This window comes from Aulonocara sp. 'chitande type north' Nkhata Bay, linkage group LG19 (genome assembly GCF_057382095.1).
Source record: "Aulonocara sp. 'chitande type north' Nkhata Bay isolate Kocher_YH1m ecotype deep benthic linkage group LG19, A_spYH_male_GT1.1, whole genome shotgun sequence".
NCBI lineage: Eukaryota > Metazoa > Chordata > Actinopteri > Cichliformes > Cichlidae > Aulonocara > Aulonocara sp. 'chitande type north' Nkhata Bay.
This window is the reverse complement of record NC_141362.1, coordinates 26535269-26547828: the sequence shown is the minus strand read 5'-3', so window position 1 is coordinate 26547828 and position 12560 is coordinate 26535269. Positions and strand designations below refer to the sequence as shown.

General features: G+C 42.9%; 1 protein-coding gene across 1 annotated transcript; it reads left to right on the top strand.

Annotated features, from left to right (window-relative positions):
- Positions 1-7790: 7790 nt before the first annotated feature.
- On the top strand, positions 7791-12268 carry LOC147307167 (uncharacterized). The gene has a single exon (XM_086275018.1). It carries the CDS (start codon positions 7979-7981, stop codon positions 8615-8617), a length of 639 nt encoding a protein of 212 aa, XP_086131144.1. The 5' UTR covers positions 7791-7978; the 3' UTR covers positions 8618-12268.
- Positions 12269-12560: the final 292 nt, after the last annotated feature.

The following is a 12560-nucleotide window of genomic DNA, read 5'->3' as shown; positions in this document are numbered from 1 at the left end:
GCACACGCACACACAGACAGACTGACTGACTCAGCCTGCGGCAGCAGAAAGAAGTCACTGATATTGATTACAAAAAAACAGAAAACCATCATCTGTTTCCCATCTCAGTAGAGAATAAAGTGGTGCTGTTTTTTATCCCCATCCTGTCTCCTTAGTTTACAGCAGCTGTCAGCTGGAGTGGCTCTTCTTAGATGCTGAATTTTCCTGGGTTTTTACAACAGTGGAAGTGTCTGTGGGTGTATGTGATGGTGCATTCTTGTCTGATCTGAGCTGTAAAAGAGGACACTCTGTATGGATGAATATTTTAGGTGAAATTCCTCGCTATTTTTGGATGTCTTTCTGGCTGTGTTTTTGTTTTATTCTGTCTGATGTGAGTTGGTTGTGAAGTGCTGCTTCGAGCATCTCCAGAGGTTCTGTTAAAATAAATACAAAATCTATTATTGAATCTTAATCTTGTCTTTTCTATCCTACACAGCAGCCTCCAGCGTGAATTTAAAATTTTATTGCAACAAAATAACCACATTTATAATTAGTTCTTACCTCCACATATAGATAAAAACACAAATGTGTTGGTGTGGAACGATGGCGGTATGTCTCGTCTCAGTGACTTATCAATAACAGAAGTACAGTGATTGAGTACATGTTCAAGGAGCCAATCTGAAATGACTTGAGTTTTATGATTTGGTATATTATGATGGGTAAATGATGCGTACACTTTCATCATAAAGGAATGGACATGGTCATGTCAAATCTAACCCTTGAGCCGGGCGATCGTGGCTCAAGAGTTGGGAGTTCGCCTTGTAATCGGAAGGTTGCCGGTTCGAGCCCCGGCTTGGACAGTCTCGGTCGTTGTGTCCTTGGGCAAGACACTTCACCCACTGCCTACTGGTGGTGGTCAGAGGGCCCGGTGGCGCCAGTGTCCGGCAGCCTCACCTCTGTCAGTGCGCCCCAGGGTGGCTGTGGCTACAATGTAGCTTGCCTTCACCAGTGTGTGAATGTGTGTGTGTGTGTGTGAATGGGTGGATGACTGGATATGTAAAGCGCTTAGGGGTCCTTAGGGACTAGTAAAGCGCTATATAAATACAGGCCATTTACCATCCAAGTTTCGCAGCAGAAATTGGGAGTAAGACTTTTTTCTTTCTATATTCTGTTGTCCAGTTTTAGTGAGCTTGTGCAAACTGCAGCCTCAGCACTTGGTGTGTTCTTCTGCTGCAACCTATTTAATCTCCCAAAATACTCTTTTGCTTTCCTTGGCTGTAACGAGTAGTTATTTGAATTACTGACCAGCATGTCTGGCAACAACAACCATGCCATGGCTGCTCAGTTTGAACCTCCGCAGGTCATCTTGATTATGTCTACATGCCTAAATGCATTCAATTGCTGCCAATTAGTAGATTCGATATTTGTTTTAACAAGCAGCTGAACAGGTGTACCTAATAAAGTGTCCAATAATGTCTGTGACAATGAGTGCTCCAGCTATAAAGGAACTAACCACCACTACTGCAGTTGTAGAGACCTAAGAGTCACCATTACAGTAGTTAAATATAAAAATAAATAAAACTGAGAATCCAGTACTTCAAATCTGTGTTCCATGTATAACCATATCCAACATTTTTGCCTTATAATATTTTCCATATCCTTAGGATCCATACTGCTACATACCCCACTACAGATAACTTGTCCTTAAGACAAACCGCAAAAAGAAGCTCACAATACTGTTATACAATTCTAATACTAGTTAATTTGACCCAAATAGATTCAGCAATCAGAAGGCACACAGATCCTCTAACTCCTCACACGTGCACGCATCAAATACAAACACAGCACACAGATTAAAGTAATCTGGAACAGAGATTGAGAACGGACGTTAATCACAATTTTAGTTTCGCGGGTAGAGGAGAGACATTGGTGAAATGGGGTGAAAGATAATTGTTTCTGAGAAGGATTTTGCACTTAGACTCAATTAATTCTGTATATTCTGTGACAGAATGACTTGTTTTTCTGAGTGTGAAAAATGTGTGAGTACATGAGGCTTTTTTAAAAAAAAAAAAAAAAAGAAGCTTCCTCTTCTTCTCAGACAGGCCCCGTCTTGCCAGTCAAATTGTTCGCCAGTGATGATGGCAAAGCGCGCGTACAGCTGTGTATTCAACATTCGGGATTGGAGTGGAGTGAGTGGTTTTTAACTGTGGAATGTTACACAACCAGTAGAGTCTTCCAAAAATGGAAATCATGTTGGAGAAAAAATAAGAAAACTCCACTGAGGAATCTTTCCCTTGATCCCTAAAGGATTTACTCACACAAGCCATCGTGCTTATTGTATATATATTTCTTTTATGTATATCTAAAAGAAATTGTAAAGCATGTATTAGCTCCATATGGTGTTTCATGTAGACACTTTAACACCATGCAACATTTCCATAATAACAAAGTTTTATCCTGAGCCTTTAAATTTCTCTCAGCCCTTTCATCTCTTCCCGAAAATCACAATGTCTTCTTCAGAACTGCAATCTCTGTCATGTTGTTGTTTCAGATCTTTTTTTAAATAGCAGGATAAAAGCCTGAAGAGCATCTTTGGGGTTTTTTGGCATTTAATCTTCCTATAAGCACTTATAATCCTGCCTCCACTCTCGCTTCTTGTTTGCTTCATTATCTGTGTAATTTTCTGTGTTGGATCCTGCTCTGTCTTCTCTCTGGAGATGAGTAAAGCTAAGAGCAGGAAGAGAGCAGTTGGTGTTACTGCTAATGCATTGTCAATCCTCAGATAAAAGCAAAGAGCAGAGTGAACACTGAAATATGCATGCACGTAGATGCTCGCAGAAATACAAGTCAACCTCTGACCTGCTAAAAGCTTCAGTTGTTGATTCAATCTAGCAGAGGGCAGTTATTTAAAGCATCACTTCTTACTGTAAGGCTCTGAATGCAGCAGTGTTACCCTTTCAAACTGTCTAAGTATGCGTGTCCTTTCAGGTGTGTTTGAGTGAACTCACCCTGTGTCTTACTTTACATATACACTGATCATATCACTTGCAACCACAGGATGAAGGAGTCAATACTTGTCTAGACAGAGAGGGTGTGCACTAGGGATCACAGCAAGACGGGGTGAAAAGTCAGGGTACTCTATCACGATGATGTAACCAGATCATACTGACTAAAATGGTTAGACTAGTCATTAGTTTACATACAATACAGCTCGGAAACATGAGAGTATTTTTCAGTATTTAATGTTGCTGCATTGCAGTAAAAAGGTGAAACGTGTAGAAAGTTCAATTCAATCCAATTCAATGTGCTCGGTTTGCAGAATTGATGTTCAATTCAATTTTATTTATACAGCACCAAATCACAACTGCATCGAGGCGCTTTATATTGTAAGGTAGACCCTACGATAATACCTGCAGAGAAAAACCCAACAATCATATGACCCCCTATGAGCAAGCGCTTTGGCAACAGTGGGAAGGAAAAACTCCCTTTTGACAGAAAGAAACCTCCGGCAGAACCAGGCTCAGGGAGGCGCGATAGATAGTCCCTGTCAGTACTCTTGCTGCAGCATTTTGGATTAGCTGAAGGCTTTTTAGGACATCCTGATAATAATGAATTACAGTAGTCCAGCCTGGAAGTATTAAATGGATGAACTAGTTTTTCAGCGTTACTCTGAGAGAGGATATTTCTAATTTTTAAGATATTGCACAAATGGAAGAAAGCAGTCCTACATATTTGTTTAATATGAATTTAATAAGAATGACGTGTTTAAAATGAGGATTACAACACTGCAGCAATAGTTTAGTTTAAAGAGCAACTCTGCAGCAGAGACATTGAGCTGTTAGCCGTTAGCATGCGTCCGTACTACCTGCCCCGGGAGTTCTCGCATGTTATCGCGATAACAGCGTATGTCCCCCCCTCGGCCAACGCGGATGCAGCCTGTGACTCTCTCCACTCTGTGGTCAGCAGACTGCAAACACAATCACCGAGAGCCCTTCTCATAATATCAGGGGACTTCAATCATGCCTCACTGGACTCCACACTGCCCACCTTCACCCAGTATGTGACCTGCCCAACCAGAGTCAATAAAACACTGGACTTACTGTATGCCAATGCAGAAGAGGCATACAGTTCATCACCTCTCCCTCCCCTGGGCAGATCTGATCACAACCTGGTGCACCTTGTCCCTGTGTATGAGCCCTTAGTGCGCAGGGAGCCACCAGCCACCCGCACAGTACAGAGATGGTCAGAGGAGAGCGAGGAGGCTCTTAAGGATTGTTTTGAGTCGACTGTGTGGGAGGTGATTTGTGATGACCACGGAGAGGACATCGACAGCCTTACTACATGCATTACTGACTATATAAACTTCTGTGTGGATAACACTGTACCTACCAGGACTGTACGGTGTTTCTCCAACAACAAACCTTGGATTACCCCAGAAATTAAAACCGTCCTCAAGCAGAAGAGGAGGGCCTTCAAATCCAGAGACAAAGAGGAGTTGAAAAGGGTGCAGAGAGAGCTGAGGGGACTGATAAGGAATGGGAAGGAGAGCTACAGGCAGAAGATGGAGAACCAGCTTCAACAAAACAACGTTGGTGAAGTCTGGAGAGGCCTCAGAACCATCTCGGGCCACAAACAGCAGAACTCTCTGCCTGGGAGGGATGTGAGGTGGGCAAATGAACTGAATCATTTCTTCGACAGATTTGATTCAGCCATGAGGCAGTCTGCAACATCGGCTGCAGACTCACCCACCCCCACTGCTGCTGTTCCACCTCAGACACTTCACACCTCCTCTATTCACCCTGCTCACTCCCCCCCACCCCCAACTGCAGCATCCAATACACACTCAACACAAGGCTCCAGCCTGTCTCTCTCAACCACCCAGGTTAGGAGGGAACTGAGGAGGATTAATGGCAAGAAGGCAGCGGGTCCAGATGGCATCAGCTCGAGGGTCGTCAGGTCCTGCGCGGACCAACTGTGTGGGGTGATGGAGCACCTCTTCAACCTGAGCCTGAGGTTGGGAAGAGTCCCACAGCTCTGGAAAACCTCCTGTGTTGTACCAGTGCCAAAGACTTCACGCCCCAAGGACCTCAACAGCTACAGGCCGGTGGCTCTGACATCCCACCTGATGAAGACCCTGGAGCGGTTGGTCCTGGCTCAGCTTCGGCGCCTAATAAGCTCATCACTGGACCCACTTCAGTTTGCCTACCAGCCTGGCATTGGAGCGGATGATGCCGTCATTCACCTCCTACCTCGTTCCCTCGCTCACCTGGAGACCGCTGGAAGCACTGTGAGAATCATGTTCTTTGATTTCTCCAGTGCCTTCAACGCTATTCTTCCCTCGGTTCTAAAGGACAAGCTGGTGAACTCTGGAGTGGACCATCACCTCACTACCTGGATCCTGGACTACCTCACCGACCGACCACAGTATGTGAGGACTCAGGGCTGTGTGTCGGACAGGGTCGTCTGCAGTACGGGGGCCCCACAGGGAACGGTTCTGGCTCCGTTCCTCTTCACCATCTACACTGCAGACTTCTCCCATAATTCCACCCAGTGCTTCCTGCAGAAGTTCTCTGATGACTCTGCAATAGTCGGCCTCATCACTGATGGGGACGACAAGGAGTACAGAGGTCTGACCCAAGACTTTGTGGACTGGTGCCAGCTGAACTACCTCCAGATCAACGCCAGTAAAACCAAGGAACTGGTGGTAGACTTCCGCAGGCACAAGCATTCTCCACTGCAACCACTGAACATCCAAGGTATGGACATTGAGGCTGTGGACAGCTACAGGTACCTTGGTGTTCATCTGAACAATAGACTGGACTGGACTCATAACTCAGACGCCCTCTACAGGAAAGGGCAGAGCAGGCTGTACCTGCTGCGGAGACTCAGGTCGTTTGGAGTGGAGGGCCCACTCCTGAAGACCTTCTATGACTCTGTTGTGGCTTCTGCTATCTTTTATGGTGTGGTCTGCTGGGGCGGCAGCATCTCTGCTGGGGACAGGAAGAGACTGAACAGGGTGATCCGAAGGGCCAGCTCTGTTCTAGGATGCCCTCTGGACCCAGTGGAGGTGGTGAGTGACAGGAGAACGGCGGCTAAGCTGTCATCCCTGTTGGACAACGTCTCCCACCCCATGCAGCAGACTGTGACAGCACTGAGCAGCTCCTTCAGTGGGAGACTGCGGCACCCACGGTGTGGGACGGAGAGATTTCGCAGGTCTTTCCTCCCCACTGCTGTCAGACTCCATAATAAAGACTTTAACTGATCAAGCACACACATCCATACATATGCAATAATACTAAGTGCAATAATCCTTTCTGTCATCGTTGTATTTTTACTCAGTTGTATATAGTATTTGTATTTGTATTCTATTTTTATCTTATTGTATATTTATTTTATTGTATTCTACTGTATATAGTATTTTATTCTATTCTGTACAGTTGTGTACTGTATTTATTCTTATTGTATTCTAATTTTTGCCTCATAACTTTTGCACTGTCCACTTCCTGCTGTGACAAAACAAATTTCCCACGTGTGGGACTAATAAAGGTTATCTTATCTTATCTTATCTTAAATACAAAAAAATAAGAAGACACTGGCACTCTGAATGTTAGATGCTGGCTTTCAGTTCTCTTTGTTTTCCTAGTTAAATTTTTTTACCTTTGTGTTTATAAAGCACCTTTAAAAAAAGTTACAAAGTCCTCAACAATGATAAAAGCGACCGATATGACAAATTTAAGTTAAGAAATAAACACAATAAAAATGTTAAAAATAATTTCCAGTTCAAAAGAATGAAGAGTTCTTTTGTGATCTCCATGATGATACTGTTGGATGTAGTTGATGGTCACAGAATATTTTTGGTAGGCTGGTCACTCTGTTCCAAGTTTTTTTTTCCATTTGTGGATAATGACTCTCCTTGTGGTTCATTGGCGCTCCAAAGCCTAACGAATGGCTTTGTAACCCTTTTCAGACTGATGGATGTTAATGACTCTGGCATGATTTCTTGGTTCAACAGTTCTGGCACTAATCAGGCCTGGGTGCGGCCACTGAAATTGAACTCAGAGGTTTACTGGGGTTATCTTTGTATTATATTAAAATGTGTTTGATGATCTAAAACATCCACGTGCAACCAATGTGCAAAAAACGAAGAAATTAGAAAGGAAGCAACTACTTTTCAGTGCTGTATCATAGTGATTCATTGTGTTTTCTGTCAATTACTGCATTAAATCTTTGAAGGAGACCTATAAGTGGTAAAATTCACAAAAGTGTTTGTTCTCAAATTCATCTTTTACAGACATGAAGGTGAAGCAATTTAACAGACAAAGTTATGCAATTTGCTGGAAAGACTGCACATTCACATATGAGTAAAACAAGCGTCAGGGTGTGAGGGAGAAGTGATACTGAGCAGCAGGCAATAAAAGAAGGGAGAAACTGAAACATAACCCCCACCCCCCTGTTTTTGCTATTTTATGTCAAGGCGGTGTTGCTAGGGGTAACCATCCGAGCAAGAAAGGAAAAAAAGGAAAATGGAGAGACCAGCTTGTAAGAGGGATGGCAGCAGAGAGGCTGGGAGAATAGGAAGCAAGTGAAAGAGTGCAGAAAAAAAGAGAGCGACCTGATACTACTGCATCTCTCGCTTGAGTGAGCAGAGCTGATCAAAGCTGTGCTCCAGATGATGATGACGACGACGAAGCAAAATAGTCAAGCAGAGGACGAGACAGCCTGCCAACATCAGCAGTAGAGCGGGAGGCTGCCCAATCATCAGCTGACATGCTCATGAGTTCAGCAGCCAATGAAATGCCGCACAACCACTCAGACGCAGAGACGGCACAAGCCTGGCTCAGATCTCTTATTAATGAATGGAGCCGTTCCCAGGCTGCATCACAGCACACCTCTGCACTCCCTGCTCGGCTGCTCTCTCAACTGACACAGGAAAACTGGGAGAAAACATCAACAGTGACAAAAAGGACAGCAGCAGCACAGGAAGAGTCAAAAACTGGCTATGAAGAGACGACAAAAGAACACAGAAACCCACAATGAAGACACAACTGAGTACATGACGGAAGCCATTAAAAGCCCGGATTCAGAGCCTGATCTTGAGCCACCGGATTCTCCATCGTCATCATCATCATCATCTTCCCCCCCTCTTCCTCCGTTAGCCATGCCACCTTCTGGATCTGCCTCAGCTCTCCTGGCTCTTGCATCTCCAGCCACCAGGCGCTCCATTTCCATGGGAGACTTCCGGAGGGTGACAGGGGCTCTGCTAGCAGGTTCGGAACCCCCGTCCACCTCTGCCACGGCCCCCTCCTCCAAACTTGTCACCCCCAGCTCCAGCATGGAGTTCGAGGCAGCTCGGCGACGCCTCCTGGAGGTAGAGGAGCGCCAACGTGTCATCAGAGAGATGGAAAAGCGACTGGAAGAGCTCAGGGAAGTGTTTGTGCGCTCCGAGCAGGAGGTGGTGCTTCACGGGGAACTGGTGTCGCGGATATCAAGTGCAGCCCAGCAGGGGGAGCTGTACGTGGCGGAGAACAGCCAACGGCTCAAGAAAGGCCTGAAGTTCAAGAAGCATCGGCCTACCATCGTTTTTTCCTCTATGCTTGGACTTCGCACGTGCCTCCCCTGGTCTATGAAGCTAAAATAGCTAACATTTCATCCATAACTTTAGAAATGTGCTTTAAATAACTGGGAAGACAGACTTCCGTTCTTTAGCTATCACTCATTGACACGGCTGCTCTCTAGTTTCCACCTTTTCTTTTCTTGTTTCCTGAGGCTGGTCCTCGGGGGGCTTTAGAGTGCCTACAATAATCACAGTTGCTAGTAAAGAGCTTTCCTTTCAGTGTATTACTGAGGAATTTTTTTGATTAGGAAACTAATCAAGCCAGTACCAGTGCAATGTGTACAGGATGTCATTAGTTCTCTATTTTTTCCGCACACAGTTTGCTGCTTGCAGTTTGTTGTGAGGCTGGAGTTGCACAGGAGAGATTCAGATAGAATCTATCTGTGGTGCATGGATGAGTCATATTTCAGGTGATGTGCAAGGAGAGGTTTAGACTGTGAGGTACCGAGAGCTTCCGTGTATATGGCTTAAGTTATACGGCTATGAGAATTATGTAATATTTACCCATTCACAAAATGGAAAAGAAACAACTCTGTGAATTGATTTACGAAAAAAAAAGATGAAGAAAGGATGAAAGCATCTGCGTTTTCGGGCTCGTTGTGAGGGAAGTGAAGGGCAGTGAAAGAGCAAGCTAAAGATTGCTGCAGTGTTATGTAAAACCAAGTATGCAGGAACAGGAGATGTAAGAACCAGAAAAATAGAAAAGGAACAAATCTAGAACTTAGATGGCTTTTACCTACAAAGTAAACGTGCCTTGGCTTCTCTGAGACCACTCGTCCACTACCACAGCATCTGCTTCTGGCAGCATAAACAAGGAAAGACAGCAGGAAAGAAATTCGGGCTGGAAGAGTTCCACCTGTGGCCTCTTTTTATCCAGTCACCTAGCAACCAGTTGTCTCTCTATCCTAAATCCTCTTGCGCAAACATACAGAATGTATCCAGCAGAGAGCTGTAACTACAACACTATGATTTGGCTTTAGAGATCTACTGAAGGATTTAGGCGCTAATAATTCTACTTATTTAAAAATCTACTAGAACTGCCTGCGTAGGAGGAAATACTATTGATAAAAGCTTGTGGCTAACACGGTTTATGATTTGGGGCTACACCCATGTATCTATCATTTAGAAAACTAGAGCATCACCATTTGCTGATTGTGTCTTGGTGCTGCATGTGACTGTAAGAGTTGCAGCGGCTCCCCCTGTGATTGCACTCTTAAGTTAGATAAGTAGTTCACATTCAGGGTTTATTTGTGAGATGTGTATGAACATCCAGAATATATATATTTGTCTCGTTATATTAAGCGATCAACCTGTAATTACATTGTAATCCTTAATGCACTGCAAAGCATTGTCCCATGTGCAGAAGGTGACCTAATTTTTACATATAGATTGCTCTCATTTTTTTGCCCCAGTTCTTCATTTCATTCCACCCATTTCTTTTGTCTTTGGATTAACAATGACAAAGTATCTCTTGTATTCACCTGATCCACCAATCCCTTGCTTCAGCTAGGTCTGAGTGTCCAGAATTCACAGCCAGTACTCCGGGGACATCTATTTCCGGCATTTGAAGGTTATAGCAAAGAAGCAAGAACTCAATTTCAGTGCAGCATATGTTGAAAAAAAGCATGTATAGAGCTGTGAGTTCGTGCTGGTTTCCATCTACGTGTGCTACTTTTCAAAAGAATCAAAAAAGGGTTTTCACAATCCCTGATGGTGCTTTGTTTGCTCTCCTATTATAAACGACCTCTCTGAAGAACAAAGGAGCAGGGCTGCTTACAAAACAGGCTCGTCATGTGACGGTGTCATTGCTTTCTGTAGGTTTCTACAAAATCCCGTGAGTTTAGGCATTCCTGTTGTAAATGTTTCAGAGATGATGCATCACAGAGTCTGTGACTCTGTAAAGTAAGGAATTTCAAAAGAAACTCGTAAAGCGTTCAGTTTCAGAATCATGCAGTCAATGTGAGGAAAAAAAACAAGCAAAAAAAACAAGATGCATGTTAAAGTAGATGTGACAACTAAAGCATAAGCTTAAATTTTATAGGATTGAAAGCAGTGAGAGAAATAGTTGGGGTATTTTCTAACTTTCATTTTAAAGGCTTAAATGGTCTGTTTGTCTAAGTTTCTTTTCAGCACAATATAAAGGGGGTACTCCATGAATTTTACACATAAATTTCAGCTCGCTTGTAAATAGAAAACCACTAGGACTGTGAAAACTGATGCAAATTGGAGAGATTATTCAAAAATCTGATTTGGAAGACAAAGAGGTCTATCAAGAAAGCTCCTCAACTTTGTTACCTTACAGAATCACTGGAGTACCCCTTCAAGCAAAGGAAACGGCATCTTCAGTGTTACCGCTGAGCAACCGACCTTATCACTGAATGTTGACTAACTCTATTTAAGCATTCCACATGACTAAGGTATTTATCTACTGCTTGCTTGTGCACATATACCAAACGATATTCAGCTCTGCTAGTTGATAGCAAAATGCTTTGCAGAACAAAACGGTCTCATAGGCCTTAAACGTGTATTCATGGTCCTATGTATATAGCTTGAGTTATAACTGATCATCCAGCTGACCTATACTGTAGATTGCTTTCAATATGCCTTATTCAGTATGTGTGCATTGGCAGTTCCTATACCGATGGTAATGATATATGAACAGGTTAACTCATGGCCATCATAGACCTCATCCTGAAGCATCTTTGTCTGAACAGGAAAAAACCCACACTAGTCATGCACTGCTGTGGGACTGCACCTTTTGTGTTTTCTATGAATGAAAATAACAACAACTATGTTTCCCAAAGATCTCTGGGCCCACTTGCAGAATGAATGTAATGTTTATTGCTATTTTTTTTTTTTTTTTTTTTTGCTGTTTGTTATCTTTTTTCTTCCAATATAATAATTACCGTACATGTATCTTTTTTGGACCTGTGGTTTGCAAAAAACAAAACAGAAAAATGCTCTTGTGTTCATTCTGTACTGCTGGAATTACTTAAACTTTTGATACGAGGGATTTTAACTCTTTTTGAAGATGTGGAAACTATTACCACAATTGCATCTCTTTACAGCCCTTTACAGACTCAGACGCTGGCCGACCACAGATCCAAAACTACTTTTCTGATTGCTATTCATCCTTAGAACGTTTTTAATATTTTGTGTTTGTTACTGTGTGATGTGGTATAACATATATATATATAAATATATTTATGTTGTAAGCTTTTCATTTCCGGTAAATCAGGTGTCGAATATTCACAGTATGATATTTTTACTGATTGAGAGCTGTATATTCTACTATAGTATGAATGTTAAATCAGATTTTAGTCAATGTTATATGCTTAACTGCAGGGTTGTGGCCACTGATTTTCTCTCAGTGTTAAAAATTGAGCTGAAATGGAAGTTAATTATCTCCTGAACCTTGATGTAACTGATGTACTTTTGAAAAACAGGCTTGTGGTTTTTGCTGGAAAGTGAAATACTGAATGTTCTGCCCTGTTTTCTTATTTTGCTTGAATTTGCTACTACTTCTTTTTGCTCTCTTGACACTGTTACAAACTTGAGGCACAGAGCCACATTGTGCAAGGCTAGTATGATTTCATTTTAAGCATTATAGGGGTGGTTTTTTTTTTTTTGTAAAATAGCCTGAATTATTAGAATAAATGGACTTAATGATTCAAATGCTGCAGAAATGGGCTGCTTTTTTTCCTCCTTCCCCAGAACCTGCTAATATAAAGTGCTCAAATTTCAGATGGAATCTCTAAATTTAATCTGTGTTCTCGTTGCGTGGGAGGTTTAAGAACTATTAGGGTCACCTTGCAGCAGCAGCTTGCAGTAGCTCACAGCAGTGTAGGCCCAGGTCAGCAGAAAACTGCTTTTTTGACGTAACTGCTGCAGGCCAGAAAGGAACAAACTGTGAAAGCATCATCCAGCAAATACATTTAGCATGTCTTACCAGTGAGTGTGCCATTTA